Below are 18,888 nucleotides of genomic sequence, written 5' to 3' on the forward strand. Positions count from 1 at the left end.
AAAAAAAAAAAAAAAGAAAAAAAAAAATAATGTCATTACTATGTATTTTTTATTGTTGACAAAAACTATGATGATTGTCGTATGTGCAACCTTTAAAGACTTAGAAACAGAATTTTCTAACTTCAGTGGGTTTTGAACCTATTTCCTAAAAATATTAAATCACAACCTTTTAATTTATTTTCCTGAAAACCTGTTTTGTATCATTGAACATTGGAAATCTATTAGCTCAATTTCAACAGAAACCTTTGCATAATTAAGGTATAAATTGAAATTTTGGTATCATGATTTAGTAAGTATAGCACTTCCGTTTGTATAGCTGTGTCTTTGTGATGTCCAATGAAACCAAATATCAAGCCACTTTTGGTGTCAGACCTTTGAAGCACTATATATTTTTTGTGTGTGTAAGAAAAGTGTTGTTGTCATTGATAAATATAATTTTTAAATTACTCTAGAATATTATCTGAGCCCTTTAAAATTTCAATATTTTGGTTTTACATAATATATGCTAGTTAAATAACAATGCATACCATATACGTATTTGGGAGATACAAATGCAAAAATTTCTTAGCGGTGGGGGGTACATGATCAAAAAAGCGTGGAGACCAGTTTGTTTAAGCTGTTGTCATCTCCTGTTTGTACCACTGCGGTTATCTCCTAACAAATATCTTTACTTCCATTCTAGATTTCTCAAAGCTGTTCTCTACTTAATAGCCAAGGTAATCATCACAATATGCAGATGTGCTTGTATAATTCTTCTGCTTAGTAAATTGCACACACACACAAATCTTTAATATGGTCTATAAAGTCTATAAACTATGTGATCTAGCCTCTCTGGTCCTGAGTCTAATTTCTTAACCCTCTTCCTTCTGTACTTTTTCCTCCCATGGGCTGCCTTTAAGTTCTTTATACTAGCTGTGCTCCTGTTCTTTCTTGCCTTTACACATGCTTTTCTCTCTACCCTAAACACTTACCTTTCCCTTCGTTTCCCAGTTTACTTCCTACATAACCGTCAAATTTCATACTGAACAGTACCTACTCAGGGAAGCCTTTGTTCATTTTCCCGATCAGGGGTGTGTGTGTGTGTGTTTGTGTTCGTGCGTGTATGTATGTATCTGTATGTGTCTGTTTTGCGTGCACACACACACACAATTGTAAGCTCTTTTATAATGCTGTGTAAGCATTTGCCCTTCATTGTACCTAACACAATTGCTATTTTACCTTGATTTGCATGAGTAGTTGCAAAGATATTCATTGACATTAAGCTCCATGAGGACAAGGCCCATGTTAGTTTTTGCTTAATTCTGTTTTTCCAGTACTTAGATATGTGAGTGAATGTTATATCAAGGAGTTTGGGTTTCATCCCTAGGAAAAACAAAGAGCCATTGGAGGCTCTGTGAAGAATAGGAGTAATGATGACAAATACTGAGATTTGGGCTTTAGAAAGGTCAACTAGAGGCTATAGCTGAGTGAAGGAGAGAGAGACTAGAGCCAGGAAAATCCATTAGATGGCCATTGTAGATGAAGAAAGGTGAGGACCTAAAGTCTTCGCAGTGTAGATGGAGAGGAGAAGGTGTTGCTTGTAGTAGATGGTCTGGAGACACAGAATCCAGTCGCATTGGTAACTAGCTGACTGACTGTTGTCAGAGGTGAGGGGACGGAGTCAGAGATTACTTAAAAGCTTGGGCTATTAAACTTTTAGGCCATTTACTAGGTAAATGAGTATAAGACAATTAGCCTTTCAAGGGGGGTGGAGAATTCTTTTCGTTTTTAATAAGATTCACAGGAGTGACCTCTTGGCCGCTGCTGTATTTAAAGAGTGTTTTAGAGTAGCTTTATTGAGATATAATTCACATACCATGCAAATTATCCATTCAGAGTATACAATTAAATGGTTTTGAGTATATTTATAGACATATGCAACCATTACAACAGTCAATTTTAGAACATTTTGGAAAATCCATGGTGGTCCAGTGGTTAGGACTCTGCACTTTCACTGCCGAGGGCCTGGGTTCAATCCCTGGTCAGGGAACTAAGATCCCACAAGCCACATGGCACAGCCAAAACTAAACAAACAAACAAATAATTTTTTAGAACATTATCACCTCAAAAGGAAACTCCCTACTGTTTAGCCATCAACCTTTTCCCCTCTGTTCCCCTCCCAGTGCTACCCAACCACTAATCTGTTCTCTCTATAGATTTCCCTTTTCTGGACATTTCATGTAAATGGAATCATATCATATATGGTCTTTTGCAACTGGATTCTTTCACTTGGCATAATGTTCAAGGTTCTTCCAAGTTGTAGCATGTATCAGTTCCTTCATTCTTTTTTATGGCCAAATAATATTCCATTGTATAGGTGTATATCATTTTGTTTCTGAATTCATCAGCTGATGGACATTTGGGTTGTTTTGAGCTTTTTTTTTTTTCTGTTTTGAGCTTTTGGCTACTATGAATAATACTTCTGTAAACCTTTGTATGCAAGTTTTTGTGTGGACATACGTTTTTGTTTCACTCGGTTATACACCTGGGGGCAGAATTGCTGGGTCATATGGTTACTCTGTGTTTAATCATATGAGGAACGGCCAGAATGTTTTCCAAAGCAGCTAGCCGCACCATTTTGTATTTCCCATTAGGCTTTCAATTCCTCCACATTCTTGTCAACACTTGTGATTATCTGTCTTTTTGATTCTAGTCAACCTAGTAAGTGTGAAGTGGTTATCTCATTGTGGGTTTGATTTGTATTTCCCCCAGTGACAAATGATGTTGAACATCTTTTCATGTGCTTTCTGGCCATTTGTATATCTTTCTTGGAGAAATATATAGTTAGATCCTTTGCCCACTTTTTCATTGGTTTACTTGACTTTTATCATTGAGTTGTAAGAGCTCTTTATATATTGTAGATACCAGTCTCTTATCAGATATATGATTTGCAAATATTTTCTCCCAATTTGTATGTTGTCTTTTCACTTTTTTTTCTTAGAATACTTTTGTTTTTATTGGCATTATTATTATTTTATGGTAGTGTCTTTTCACTTTCTTGATGGTGTCCTTTGAAGCACAAAAGTTCTTAATATTGATGAAATCCAATTTACCTGTTTGTTTCTTTTGTGTCTTGTGCTTTTAGTGTCATGTAAGAAGTCTTTGCCAAATCCAAGGTCATTAAGATTTGGGCACTACATTTTCTTCTAAGAGTTTTGTAGTTTTATCTCTTATCTCTTACATTTAGGTCTTTGATCCATTTCAGGTTAATTTTTTAATATTGTCTGTGGTAAGCATCTGACTTCATTCTTTTGCATATGGCTGTTCACTTGTCCCAGAACCTTTTGTTGAAAAGAGAATTCTTTCCCTGTTGGATGGTCTTCACACCCTTGTTGAAAATCAGTTGACAATTGATGTAGGTTTACAGTTTTTTTTAACACCAAAACTATATTTTAGCTTAGATACTGTTTGGATTTCTCTTTCATAGATAATTCTGTCATTAAAGGAAGATTGTGCTTATTTTTAAGTAAGCTGTTACAGATGTTAGGGATGTTTGTGTAATCTTAGTACTACATTGTGTACCACAGACTTAACCTAGAAAAATGCACAATTTGCACTTGTGAAACAGCTGTTCTGATCTTGAAAGTTGACTTTGGAAAGTCATGTTTCTTTCATGGACAGTGACATTTTGGTTTTCTTTTCTTTTCTTTTCGGCTTTCTTTTTACGGATGCTTCCTGAATGCCAGGCACTGTGCTAGTATAGGGCTTACAAAGAAGTATATAAAACGAGTATGGAAAATCTCTTCCTCAGTTTGCTAATTGTAAGATCTTGGGAGCAGGGAGAGGAAGTAAAATGACATGGGAATAACATAGTAGGAGTTGCTAGTTCATAAAAGTGGTATATTTTGAGTCTATATAGTTTGTACAGCTATTTTCACTCTAGTATACAGTTATTAGTATTACTTTTTAAAAAATAGCATTTTCTTAAGACCAAGAATTAAATTGGGATATGAGTACCATGGATGCTGCTGAATAGAAATGAATGATAAAGAAAGACTTACATAGCTTGATGCTTTTTGTATTAAGCTCTGGGAAACTCTGTTATTGACCACAAAATTGCTGAGGCTGATCAGATGGAATCATTAAATTCTTTTGGTGTTTTTTTCTTTTATGCATTCTTAGGAACTCAACGGGATCTTGCATTGAATTAGCTGGAATTGAATAGTTTAATTTGAAGCATTTTTCTCTAATGAACCTTTTTCTCTTAATGTCACTATATAATTTTATGTCCCTTTTTCTTAGGAGTCTCAGCAGTCCAATTTTGGCCCTGGAGAACAAAGTGAGTATTTCTTTTCCTCTTGGTTTTCAAATTAAGCTGTTTGTTGCACATTCATTTCTCACGGTCACATCATGTATTTCTTTAATAATTCTTTTGTGTGTCTTATCCCAGTTTAAAAAAATTTTTTGGCCACACCACATGGCATGTAGGATCTTAGCTCCCTGACCAGGGATTGAACCTGCATCCCCTGAAGTGGGAGCGTGGAGTCTTAATCACTGGACCACTAGGGAAGTCCCTTATCCCAGTATTTATGACCTGATGATCAGTAATGGGTTGAACTGAATCTTGGCTTGAAAGATGAATTAAAGATCATTGGAGATCAAAATTAACTGTTTTTACTAAGTATTTGAACTAATAGTTCAGAGTTCATGAATTCAATTTGATGGGCACCTCATAACCCCAAGAGCCATACTTCTGTCTTTCCATCTCCTTCATGAAGATACTGGGTTCTGTTATGGTAAAACTCTAGGCAAGAAGGGGTCATTTTAGCTTACCATGGCTCTTCTCTTCCTGTATCTATATTTATCTGTTCTTCCTGGGTATTTTTGGCTGGGAAGAAAGTTTGCTGTCTGCTACACAACCCCCCTCCACCTCCACTCTCTTGGCCTCTCAAAGAACTTGAGGGGAAGATAGCCTTGGGGAATTCAAGTGTGATTCAAAGAGTTGATGGCTGTGTGAACTGGTAGTGGTAAGGTCAGGAACCTTGCAAATGTCTGGGCTTCACCATATAGCTCTCTAACAAAACAAATGTTCTTTTGCCAAGAGCAATAACTTTTCAGATAGATTTACTCTGGTCATAAGCTATTTTGGGAGATTAATATGTGGAGCATTTTAATCCTTAAAGTTGCCTTTAGTGATCTTAAAGCAGGGACAAAACTAGAAGAATATCCATTTTAAGGTTAACAAACTTTTTATGTATCTGTTTCTTTGTTCTGCTTTAAAGCTGCAGTTACAGGGAAAAAAGGACCCAACATTGTTGATATACAGTAAATAGCTAGCTGTAGGCCGGAAAGTTTACATTTTCTCTTAAAATCTTTTAAGAATGTCTCATCCTTACTTCTCCCCTTCCCCCATTCTCTCTCCCCAAAGCTCCCTATTGGCAACCGGGCTCATAAGCTGCACCTACTCTTTATTACCTGTATTTTTCACTTAATTTATTTTAGAACTTTTTATATCAGTATAAAGCTCTAGTTCATTATTTTTAAAAACAAAATTGTGTTATATTGTTGAAAGTATTGTAATTTGTTTATCTAGTCCCCTGTAGATGGACACTGGTTTCCAGTTTTTACTGTTGCAAACCATACTATAATAAACTGTATGTGTGTGTCTGTGTGTCTGTGTGTGTCTGTGTGTCTGTGCGTTTATGTATTCCTCTAGATATACCTGTAAGGTAAACTCCTTTCCTTATAATTGCTAGGTCAGTGGATATGTGTATTTACAGTATTGGTAAGATAATATTATCACATTGCTCTCCAGAAAGATTGTATGAGTTTATAGCCCTACCAATAACATATGAACATGCCTATTTCCACCAGTGTTTCATATTATCGCATTTTAAGGTGTTACCAACTTGATGGATGAAGAATTTTATCCCAATTTTTTGATTTATATTTCTTTAAGGTTATATTGATAGATATTTTAAAATATAAATAGCCATACTATAGTTGCTGATTTCTGCATTCCTTTTTGTTCCAGAAAGATATAATCCTTCTTCTAAAACTTCCAATGGACACCAGTCTAAATCGTAAGTTTATGGCTTAGTAAGTTTAATGTTTGTCTATTTTTGCTAAAAGTCTAACTGTGGTATCGATATTTAGAACAACACTTAGAAATATGTACTTAATCTTTTAAGGCAGGGGTAGGCAAACTTTTATGTAAAGGGCCAGATAGTGAAATAGGGGCCAAATGGTTTCTGCCTCAGCTACTCAGTTCTGCAGTTGTAGCTTGAAAGCAGCCATAGACTATGGGTGTGGCTATGTTCCAATAAAACTTTCTTTACAAAATACGTGTAGATTTCGCTTGTGGACCATAGTTTGCCTACCCCTGCTCTGCGATTGCAATTACACTTTTTTCTCATCTTTCAGAAATGTGTGTGTGTTTGGGTGTGTTGATAGTTTGTTTTTAATTAAAAAAAACACATGAAAAAATATAGGATTCTTCTTAGTAAGCCCTCCATTTGACCACTAAGTGTAGAATATTAAAGCAACATAGTTCATACTGTCTAAGTTTTCCTACTTTTATTTTGTAGGTAGACCCAGGAATATATTGGGTTGGCCAAAAAGTTCATTTGGGTTTTTCCGTAACATCTTATGAAAAAAACCTGAATGAACTTTTTGGCCATCCCAATAAATCAAAATATGATAGGGTTGTATATTGGATGATAATAAATTCCGAGCTTAAAGAGTGAACTAACAGGGCTTCCCTGGTGGTGCAGTGGTTGAGAGTCCACCTGCCGATGCAGGGGATGCGGGTTCATGCCCCGGTCCAGGAAGATCCCACATGCCGCGGAGCGGCTAGGCCCGTGAGCCATGGCCACTGAGCCTGCGCGTCCGGAGCCTTTGCTCCGCAACGGGAGAGGCCACAACAGTGAGAGGCCCACATACCGCAAAAAAAAAAAAAAAAAAAAAAGAATGAACTAACTACTGAATTCCTGAGACCACAAGTTAACCCAGTGATTAAAACAAAATTCTAAAGAAACTGACCACAGTGCTAGCTTTATACCATAACCACACTCTATACTGATAACCTCAGCCTCTTCAGCTAAACATAGTGCGAGCTGAGAATGAAAGTATATGAATGCAAGGAGTTTAGCCTCACTGCTGAAGAATTCAAATTATGTAAATTCCTATCTATCATATTTATTCATGGGCAGAAAACTGATGGGAGCTTACCATGTATGTGCATATCACTTTGGTTGCTGACAGAACAAAAGCATGAAGGACCTTGAGCGGTCTGGTAAAAGCTTTGACATATTCACATGTGTAAACAGGTTCATTGAGCTGCCATTATTAAAGCATAAGGACTGAGAGAATTCAGACTAAGTACATTTCTTTACACGAAATCAGTCATAAAGATGCACTAAGCCCTAAAACTCTTTTTCTCTGTTCCACTTAATTGGTCATCCTTAGAACACTTTTCGTAATTCTGTAATCATGTGGTTACTTTGTTTCAAGGTGATCTTTTATGTGATACTCTGAATTTGGGATCAGATTTAGAAACTCAGGTTAAGCTTCGAGGGGAGAGTGTAAGTAGTTGTTGGAGTGAAAGATTTCCTTTCCGCTGATTGGAGACTGTCGTGAAATTTTAAGAAGAAAGGTAAATGGAGCTAGTGGTAATGAGAAATTAAACATTTTCTAGTTGTAGTTCTCCCTAAGCTTTTTTTTGTTTTGTTTTGGTTTGGTTTTGCGATACGCGGGCCTCTCACTGTTGTGGCCTCTCCTGTTGCGGAGCACAGGCTCCGGACACACAGGCCCAGCGGCCACGGCACACGGGCCCAGCTGCTCCACAGCACGTGGGATCCTCCTGGACTGGGACACGAACCCGCGTCCCCTGCATCGGCAGGCGGACTCCCAACCACTGCGCCACCAGGGAAGCCCTTTTTTTGTTTGTTTGTTTTTGTTTTTGTTTTATCTCCCTAAGCTTTGTATTAATTTTTCCTTTCTTGTAAAAAGGCAAGGAGTGTTTTGTGGTTCATTACTCAGTTTTTAATTTTGATTTTATGGCCTTAAGGAAAATTTAAATCCGTAATTTTACTTTCAAAAACTAATTCCAGAAACTATCAACTTACAGTATTTATTTGTGTTTTTTTGATCAAGGAAGATTTGGAGACTGGAGTTTATTTTTAATTTATACATTGTTATTTCTCTTGTATAACCAAGGTTCTTACCCAGAATTGTTACATCTGCAAGGATCGGTCGTCTTTCATAGCAAGGCATTTATGAACTAGAATTTTGACTGTGTGTTCTGGTTTTCACAGTCACCCAAGTGTACATATCTCTTCATGAAACATTGGGGACAGTGAAAGAGAATTGCTGATGCTTTCATTTTATCTTCCTTCCTTTTAGGAGTTATATTTCTCTAGTGGACTGTTGGGTATGCGTATGGTCATTTGTTTTAATAATGGAAGAGTTCGTGTGTATGCAATTAGAGAAAAGCTAGAGATAACAGAAGTGAGTATAAGAGTTTGTGGAAGGTAGCTTTTGTTTAATTAGAAAAGAAAGATGAATATTGTACTTATGGAAAAGTGAGCTTCCAAAACTGTTAAATTCCACCTTTCTTAATTTTTTACTCTAGATGTACACCAAACCAGATAGAGTAAGACTTGTTGTTTTCTTTATTTTTCAAGTAAATCTTTGGCTACCACAGTGATTATTCCTAGAATTATTGGTAGATATTTAATACTCTGGTATGCCATGATGAAGTTCCAAAAATAATAATCCTTTCTGCCTTTTCCTTTTAGTATGTTAAAAGATGACTTAAAACTAAGCAGCAGTGAAGACAGTGATGGGGAACAGGTGTGTCTACTACTATATAATTTTGCCAGTTTCATACAGTGTTTTCATTGTATTTTAAAAGAATTATAATTGAATAATACCTATGATTCAGTTATTTAAAATAAGTTCCTTCCTGCTGTCTGACACTAAATGTTACAGTTTTCCACTTTGTCTTTAAACCTCCATTTTTTTCTTATTTTAAAAAAACTGGCTTTTTCTTTTTATTTATTTATTTATTTATTTATTTATTTTTTATTAGTTTCTGCTTTATAACAAAGTGAATCAGTCATACATATACATCTGTTCCCACATCCCTTCCCTCATGCATCTCCCTCCCTCCCACCCCTGGCTTTTTCTTAATACTTAGCATATATCAGAATATACTAGTGAAGCATGAGATTTGTTTACAAGAAGAACTATTAACACAGCTTTTAATCTTACCCTGGAAATTATTCTTTAGGTAAAAACAGTATTTTTGTAAGTGTTAAGTGACCATTGATGCATACATTAGAGAAACCAGTTTTTCTATTAAGATTTCAGATATTGTTCACATCAAGCAGATAGAGTACTATTTATTCATTCACAGATTTCCTCTCATGTTTTAATTTTAGGATTGTGATAAGACAATGCCAAGGAGTACACCTGGAAGGTAGGCATCCTTTTATTTCTTGTTTTATTTAGAGTGGAATGGTCAATCTGATAACAGTGTAGTGATAGAGTAATTGACCTTATGAAGTAAATATTATCGATTGTGATGGCAGTTTTACAACTCTGTAAATTAACTAAAAATCATTGGATTGTATACTTCAAATGGGTGAATTTTATGGTGTGTAATTTATACCACAGCAAAACTTTTTTAAAGGTAAGTACTAATGGCTGAGCCGCATTTCAGATATTTTTTAAGGAAGTATTTATTTCATTTATAATGAAGTTCTAGATTCATAATGAAGTTCTAGATTCATAGAATTATAAGAGCTTAACAAATAATAAACATTTTAAATAAAGTTCATTGTCAGATTTGAATGCTTACCTGTTGTCCCTCTAAAAAAAAATTTTGGGGTCATTTATATGTTTTATCTCTTTTAGTAACTCTGAACCTTCACACCATAATAGTGAAGGGGCAGATAACTCCAGGGATGATTCCAGCAGCCACAGTGGATCTGAAAGCAGCTCTGGATCTGACTCAGAGAGTGAAAGTAGTTCCAGTGACAGTGAGGCAAATGAGCCATCCCAGAGTGCATCTCCTGAGGTGAGAGGGGGGCAGGGGGGTGCCTTCCATAGGCCCTCTGAAGGCCCCTGGTGATGGCCAGTTAAGACTAGTTTCAAATATAAAAACGAAGAAAAGAAGATTACATATTCTGACAAAAAGAAACTGAACCGTGTATCTTGGAGGAAATTTAAATACTTCAGTGTCCTTGTTATGTGAACATATTTGGTCTAGATTAGGGACTATTTGCAGTCATATTTCAGGTCACTAAAATATTGGATTTATTTACTTTGGGTTTTATTTTTGTTTCAACCCGGTAATGTTATTTAGTTATGGTGAAAAAAGTCTTAAATAGTATAATTTCACTGTAGGTTGATAAAATGTTGTTAAAAATCTCTATGGTACTTACATCATTTGTTTACTTTCTGGAATTAAATGTACTGTATGGTCATTTGGATTCCTGACAGGGATATTCAGTAATTAAAGGCTATATATAACATTAAGTCTATCTTCTCATTCAAGTGATTAAAGCTATTAGTATTTTTAGCCTTTTGCTTTGGTTCATTCAGAACAATGAAAGACAAATGCCTTTGTGGCATTAGGCATTATGTTTTTCCCTCTTCCTCGAGATTTTAAAGGAAGGAGAAAGTTTCAGTACTGAAAAAGCATACTTCTTTCTCTGTTTTTCAGCCTGAACCACCACCCACAAACAAATGGCAACTTGATAATTGGCTGAATAAAGTGAACCCACATAAAGTGTCACCAGCTTCTTCTGTGGACAGTAATATCCCATCATCTCAAGGCTATAAAAAGGAAGGCCGAGAACAGGGCACAGGGAATAGCTATACTGATCCAGGTGGTCCTAAAGAAACAAGTTCTGCTACTCCTGGACGAGACTCCAAAACTGTCCAAAAGGGATCAGAGAGTGGGCGTGGGAGGCAGAAGTCTCCTGCACAGAGTGACAGCACAACACAGAGGAGAACTGTAGGCAAAAAACAACCCAAAAAGACTGAGAAGGCAGCTGCTGAAGAGCCCCGCGGAGGCCTGAAGATAGAGAGTGAAACCCCTGTAGACATGGCTACCAGCATGCCCTCCAGCAGACACAAAGCAGCTACCAAAGGCTCAAGGAAACCCAATATAAAAAAGGAGTCCAAATCTTCCCCTCGACCTTCAGCAGAGAAAAAGAAATACAAGTCAACAAGTAAATCTTCCCAGAAATCAAGGGAAATCATAGAAACAGATACCTCATCCTCAGATTCGGATGAAAGCGAGAGCCTTCCTCCTTCCTCACAAACTCCTAAGTACCCTGAGAGTAATAGGACTCCTGTTAAGCCCTCCTCAGTGGAGGAAGAAGATAGCTTTTTTCGGCAACGAATGTTCTCTCCTATGGAAGAGAAGGAACTTCTTTCACCCCTCAGTGAGCCTGATGACAGGTATCCACTTATTGTGAAGATTGACCTGAATCTCTTGACTAGAATACCAGGAAAGCCTTACAAAGAAACAGAGACACCCAAGGGGGAAAAGAAAAATGTTCCAGAAAAGCACACAAGAGAGGCTCAGAAACAAGCCTCAGAAAAAGTTTCCAACAAAGGCAAAAGGAAACATAAGGTTTGTAAAGGGTTTTGTTGTTGTTGTTTTTTGAACATCAGCATCTAAAATGCAATGGAAATCTCAGTAAGCCAAAAAATAGCTAGTTGAGTCAGCTATGAGGGAAAATAGAGATGAGCCTAAAGCCCCAATGAAGCTACAGACACAAGAGTCTCTTGAAGACCACTCTGCCTCTGCCTGTCTCCTTTAGTAAAGAATTATAGGGGGCTTCCCTGGTGGCGCAGTGGTTGAGAGTCCGCCTGCCAATGCAGGGGACACAGGTTCATGCCCCGGTCTGGGAAGATCCCACATGCCGCGGAGCGGCTGGGCCCGTGAGCCATGGCCGCTGAGCCTGCGCGTCTGGAGCCTTTGCTCCACAACGGGAGAGGCCACAACAGTGAGAGGCCCGCGTACCACAAAAAAAAAAAAAGAATTATAGTTTCTAATCAAATAAGAAATGAGCCAGTGCTTCTGTTCATGATGTGTGCTGGCCAGTATAGAGGTGAGAGTGAAGCAGAAATTGCAAACTGGCCTTCACAACATTCTTAAAATTTTGGTTTTCATTGTCTTTAGTTGGGATTATTTACTCTTCAGGTTGTCACAGTCCCTAACACTTTTTTCTCTCTTACACCCAGACCAAGTCACACTTTTTTTTTTTTTTTTTTTTTTCTTTTGTGGTACGCGGGCCTGTCACTGTTGTGGCCTCTCCTGTTGAGGAGCACAGGCTCCGGACGTGCAGGCTCAGCGGCCATGGCTCACTGGCCCAGCAGCTCCGCGGCATGTGGGATCCTCCCGGACCGGGGCATGAACCCACGTCCCCTGCATCGGCAGGCGGACTCTCAACCACTGCGCCACCAGGGAAGCCCTAGAAGTTGAAGATTTTTTAAATTTGAATTTCTAGAAAACTGAAGCTTACTACTTGCAGTGCTATAGCTAATGCACTTCCATTGTTTTAGTAAAGGGATACTTTATTCAACTAGTAAGCTGTTTAGAGCTGCTAGACTCTAGAGCCCGCAGCCTCAGATTGCTGGACTTGGTTATGGGATTTAATTAATAGAATTACATGAAATAAGAGCTTGTATATGATAGGTTCTGCTCTTTAAAAAACTAAGGTGTTTCCAGGGCCTCCCTGGTGGCGCAGTGGTTGAGAGTCCGCCTGCCGATGCAGGGGATACGGGTTCGTGCCCCGGTCTGGGAGGATCCCATATGCCGCGGAGCGGCTGGGCCCGTGAGCCATGGCCGCTGGGCCTGTGCGTCCGGAGCCTGTGCTCCGCAACGGGAGAGGCCACAACGGTGAGAGGCCCGCGTACAGCAAAAAAAAAAAAAAAAACTAAGGTGTTTCTTATGGAATAAAAAAAATGGTCCTTTTGTCTTTAAAAGATATTACATGTTCTTTGTAAAATTTTCAAACATTTAAAATATAATATAGAAAGTGAGTCTTTTTTACTCTTTTGTTTAAAATTTTACAATATATATAACTTACAATAAAAAATCCCCTTCCTCTAAAAAGTGGCCCATATCTCCTTCCCTCCCCCACATCTCACTGGCATATATTCCTCACAGGTTTTTTTTTTTTTTTTTTGGCGGTATGCAGGCCTCTCACTGTTGTGGCCTCTCCCGTTGCGGAGCACAGGCTCCGGATGCACAGGCTCAGCAGCCATGGCTCACGGGCCCAGCCGCTCTGCAGCATGTGGGATCTTCCCTGACCGGGGCATGAACCCGTGTCCCCTGCATTGGCAGGTGGACTCTCAACCACTGTGCCACCAGGGAAGCCCCCTCACAGGTTTTTTATATCAATACCTATGAGTCAAATTTTGATTTTATAAAATGTATGTATATCACCAGGAAACTGGGTGATGATCCCGCATCTTGCGGGATCTTAGTTCCCTGACCAGGGATCAAACCTGGCCCCCGCAGTAAAAGTGCCAAGTCCTAATCACTAGACCGCCAGGGAATTCCCAGTGATGATTTTTGAGATTTGCTGCTTTGGTAAAATTAAGTGTCAGGGGCAGTTCCTGAGGATACAGCAGATAGTACTGAGAAGAGACCAAGCCAAGGATAATGAAGAATGTGGATTCCTTTTTCTCATGTTTTCACATGTCCAACTTTAATCATTTGTGTATGGGAACAAATTCTTTTGTTATGGCAGAAAGTTTGCAATATTCGTGCCCTGATATTTAAGTCAATAGGAAATCTTAAATTCATCAAGCAAGTAGCTTGGGGATTATAGACACACCCATAGCTTCTGTTTCAGCAAAAATTTTTTTTTTTTTTTTTTTTTGCGGTACGCGGGCCTCTCACTGTTGCAGCCTCTCCCGTTGCAGAGCACAGGCTCCGGACACGCAGGCCCAGCGGCCATGGCTCACGGGCCCAGCTGCTCTGCGGCATATGGGATCTTCCCGGACCGGGGCACGAACCCGTGTCCCCTGCATCGGCAGGCGGACTCTCAACCACTGCACCACCAGGGAAGCCCCAGCAAAAAAGTTTTTCAAAAATCTTTAGGCTTGTCTATAAGCAAAAAGATGGACAGTAACAAGTACTGGTGAAGATATGGAGAACTGCAGTGCTGGTGGGAATGTAAAATGATGTAGCCACTTTGGAACATAGTTTAGCAGTTCCTCACAAAGTAAATATGTAGTATTACCTTATGACCCAGCAGTTGCACTCATAGGTATATACCCAAGAACAGTGAAAACATGTCCATACAAAAACCTGTACTTGAAAAGTAGAAACAACTCAGTTGATGAATGGATAAATAAAATGTGGTATATCCATACCGCCATATATTCAGCCATAAAAAGAAATAAAGTATTGACAAATCTTACAACATAGATGAACCTTAAAAATACGCTAAGTGAAGGGAGCCAGACACAAAGGCCACACATATTGTATGATTACACTTTATGAAATGTGTAGAATAGGCAAATCCATAAAGACAAAATGTGTAAATTAGTGATTGCCGGATCTGAGGGTGGAGGGAATGGGGAGTGACTGCCAGTGGAGAACAGGGTGCTTTTTGAGATAATGAAAATATTCTAAAATTGATTGTGGTGATGGTTGTACAACTTTGTGGATATGCTAAAAGCCATCGAATTGTGTACTTTTAAAGGGAATTTTATGGTATGTGAATTATATCCGAATTATAATCTCATCCCCAGCCCTCCCCAAATCATTAGGCTGAAAAGGTGCCACTAAAAGACTGTTGCAGCATTTCAGCTCTTCTTATCTAAAATAGGAGGCTCTTTCTCAGACTTAAAACCTAATTTATTGAACATCGTTTAAATGAATTCTTTTACTTCACATTTATCTTCTTTCTGAAGTTTATCAGAGATAAACTGTTTGAGGGTAACTAGTACTGGAAACTGAAATTTGATGAATAGAAATCAAACCTAGCTGCTTTTTTTCTTTTTTTCATGCAGAATGAAGATGATAACAGAGCCAATGAGAGCAAGAAACCCAAAACGGAAGACAAGAATTCGGCAGGCCACAAGCCATCCAGCAACAAAGAGTACGTTTGCAAAACATGTTACATGTGTGTCAATCTGTTATTTGCTATTGGGTACTTTCTAACATGCTCTTAGAATGTTCCTTTTAGTAAGTATATGCCATACACATCTATACACAGTCATATACCAAGGAGTGGGAGGTTTTGCTTTTAGCTAATTGGGATGAAAAGCAATTAAGATTCGGTCACATCTTCCTCTCTCCTTTTTTTAGTGGAATAGGAGGTATTTATAGGATAAGAATTAAAGTAAAGCTTTACCACTTTCAGGCTCGGTGACAAGCTTAGGTATAACTTGCAGGAGACTTACGAGCATTAATATCATCATTCACCATTCATCTTTTTGTTAATTTATTCAACCGCTATTTATTGAATACTTGTGTGGCAGGCCAAGGTTTAGGCACTGGGTATACAACCATGATGGGGGGAAACACCAGACAAGATGTCTGCCCTCATGAAATTTACAGTTTTATTTTGTTTTGCAGAAATCATGTGTTCTAGTAATCAAATAGGGAAAAACAAATTTGTCTTGAAAGCAGGCAAAGTCAAGTGGAAAAAATCCATCACTCCTGTGTGACCGTGTGGAGAAATGAGGGCATTTGTTTGGTTTGGCAGGTCATCTAAACAGAGTGCTGCTAAAGAAAAAGATTTGTTGCCTTCTCCTGCTGGGCCTGTTCCTTCAAAAGATCCAAAAACAGAGCATGGCTCTCGGAAGAGGACTATTAGTCAGTCTTCTTCCTTAAAGTCAAGTAATAACAGCAACAAGGAAAACAGCAGCAGCAGCAAAAACAGTTCCTCCACATCAAAGCAGAAGAGGACTGAAGGGAAGACTTCCAGTAGCTCTAAGGAGGTCAAGGTAAGGCATTGGGGGCTTGAGCCTTTTGAAGAAAAATCTCCTTGCCATGTGACTTCTCCAAGGTGACACTGTGCTTTGAAAATTTTGTAAACGTCTTTATTTTATAGACCTGTGCATTTTTACTCTCAAAATGTCATAATCTTGTTAATAAACTTGTGCAGTGATCTGAGACCATGAAAGGAATGAAGTCATCTGGCCATATGCATATTCGTTAGCATAGAAACCCATAATTGGAAAAGTTGGTTATGGAAAAACAGTTGATTATGATCAAATTTGTAAATAGCTCCAGTTGTTCTGATTGGGTTCTTATCTATGGTTTTAAATGGACTTTGGATTTTTTAGAATTAGATTTTACAAGCAAGTTATACTATTTATAAAGTGATAAAGCAACCATTTGGTTTCATGAAGAAAAAATTTCTTTAGCTGAGCTACCACTGGAATTATTTCTAGAGCATGATCATAATGTAGGGGAATACTGTTAATGTTTGTGGGTATGTAATTAGATCAAAGAAGCTTTTTCAAGGCTATACTTGAGGCTCTCACCCTGAATTTGTTTACCAGGTTATTTGTATTGCTTTCTAAAGTGTTCTGATCAGGAGCAAACTACCTGACAAAATTAAGAAAATACCTAGATTTTTAAGTATATAATTTACTGAATTATTTGTGACTTAAATAAACAGAGACTAAGGGGGTTGAAAAAAATTGACTGTTAAAGGCAGTTAGTTGTGCTTATTAAATGTGGTAATTAAATTTTTCAAATTTTGAGGTAATTTAAATGGTGAACATCTCTGTTAAGATATACAGAAGACTTTTTCTCCTGCTGGACCCCCTTCCGTAGTAGTTTAGAGAGTTAGTCCTCGTGCCCTCGAGGAACCTGTCCTCTTGGCCTCTTTCACTGTCCCAGTTCTCTGTCTACCTCCTGACTGGCTCTTTCTCCATTTCCCATCCTGGAACTGTAGGATTTCAGGCCTGTGTGCTTCTTTCTTTAAATCTCTTCTCCCTCTCTCTGTCTCTGTCTCTGTCTCTGTCTCTCTCTGTCTTTCTGTCTCTCTCTCTCTCTCACTTTAAATGCACTCATTAAGTGAGCTCACCTGCTCATTTGGCTTCTGTTAGCTCATAGGTAACACTCTCTGTGTCTCTTCCTTATTGGTTTGTCAGGTTCTTGAAAGCAGGGATTTGTATCTTACTTGTTTTGTGTTTTATCCAGTGTTTAACTTTCTGGATAATGAGGAAACATTTGGATCAAATGTAGTTATTTGGTTCTTTGCTGTTATCAACAAAATATAAAATGTATTGGCCCTGACCCCTTTGATTTCAAGATCTTATGGCACTTAACAGTTGTTAAAATTGTTAATGTTAGTCTTGGCAGTTTCCAGTTTAGGCAATTATATATGAGTTTATTAAAGAAAATTCTATAATTAACTTAGAAAATATGCTCTTTCTCATATCAACTAAAGAAAAATTAGATAACGTGAAAAACCAAAATTACATATAATTTTAATTTTGTTTTTCTAGATATTTGATGATATCAAATTTTTGAAATATGCTGGCATAAATTTTGTTAATTATAGTCTCATGTTTTTAATATCTATAATATTGCTACTTATGATCCTCTTTTATTTTTAGTATTAGTTTTCTGAGCCATCTTTCTCTTTTCCTTGATCAGTCTCATGAGAGACTTATCACTTTTACTTGTCTTTTCAAAAAAACAACCTTTCTTTGTCTTTATTCTCTGTAGTTTATTTTTGTTTTTCTGTTTCATTAACTTACATGCTTTATAATTTCCTTTTAATTTCCTTTTGTTTTGCTGTTCTGTTTAATAACTTTTAAAGATGGATACCTAGCTCAAGTTTTTTAAAATTAATTTTCAGTCCTTTTTCTCTAATATTCTAATATAAGCAGTTAGACTATATATTTTCCTCTAAATACTACTTTACCTGCATCTTCAAGATTTGGTATACAATATTTTTATAACTCAGTTTAAAATGTTTTTTAATTTCCTTTCTGATTTCATCTTTGATCCCAGAGTTTTTAAACGTGTGTTACTCACTTTCCAAATGTAGAGATTTTCTTGTTGTCTTTTGGTTAGTACTTCTACCTTAGTTGCAGTGGGGCTGGAAAGTGATCTGCGTGTAGTAGTCTTTTGATATTTGTTAAGAGGTGCTTCATAAAAGAGCATAGTATACAGTAGATTTTTGTAATGTTCTATATTTGTTTGAAAAGACTGTGTCTTCCACATGAATTGGGGACAGGGAGCTATATAATTCAATTAGATTAATCATGTTTTCACACCTTCTATACGCTGACTGATATTTTGTCAGTTTGTCCTATTGTTCACTGAGAGAAGTTCTTCCAGTTTTTTTTTAATTGAGATATAGTTGATATATAACATTATATTAGTTTCAGGTGTACAACATAGTGATTACGTATATGTATATATTGCAAAACAATCACCGCAGTAAGTCTAGTTAGCATCTCTTACCACACATAGTAATTTCTTTTTTTATTTTCAGAAACTTCAGTTTTCCATCAATAAACTTAGGCATTTGTAGATCTGTTTATAAAACACAGAGGGAAAGCTGTCCAAGTAATGTTAGATTGCAACAGTATTTAGGAAGCCATTTCATAAACATGCAGACTGCGTAAAGAGCTTAGCATTTTCTCAAATCTCAGGGCTTTTATTTTCATTCTTGAAGGAAGCTGTAATGGGTGGAACTGAAGGACTCTTACAAGAAAAGAAAAAAAAATGGTTACATGTTTTTTTAAAAATAGATTTTAAGCAGAAGTAATAAAATATATATTATTGTGTCATAGGGCTGGATGGGGAAGCAGTTGGGAGGACAGGGTCATAGCCATTGCATAGAGGTCTGTGTTGATAGGAGACAGGATGGACATGTTGATAGGAGGCAGAATAAAATTTAAGAA

The 18,888-nt window shown here is 37.5% G+C and overlaps 1 protein-coding gene across 1 annotated transcript in view; it reads left to right on the forward strand.

The window, feature by feature from the left end:
* AFF4 (ALF transcription elongation factor 4) overlaps positions 1-18,888 on the forward strand; it is a 97,950-nt gene that overhangs the window by 56,832 nt on the left and 22,230 nt on the right. The window contains exons 6-13 of the mRNA XM_082624014.1: positions 4,282-4,318; positions 6,014-6,062; positions 8,778-8,832; positions 9,423-9,460; positions 9,898-10,060; positions 10,709-11,626; positions 15,025-15,113; positions 15,723-15,963. Of these exons, the coding sequence (XP_082480140.1) occupies positions 4,282-4,318; positions 6,014-6,062; positions 8,778-8,832; positions 9,423-9,460; positions 9,898-10,060; positions 10,709-11,626; positions 15,025-15,113; positions 15,723-15,963 (1,590 nt within the window). The remainder of the gene's footprint in view (positions 1-4,281; positions 4,319-6,013; positions 6,063-8,777; positions 8,833-9,422; positions 9,461-9,897; positions 10,061-10,708; positions 11,627-15,024; positions 15,114-15,722; positions 15,964-18,888) is intronic.

Source organism: Mesoplodon mirus (assembly GCF_964341445.2).
Source record: "Mesoplodon mirus genome assembly, chromosome: 5".
NCBI lineage: Eukaryota > Metazoa > Chordata > Mammalia > Artiodactyla > Ziphiidae > Mesoplodon > Mesoplodon mirus.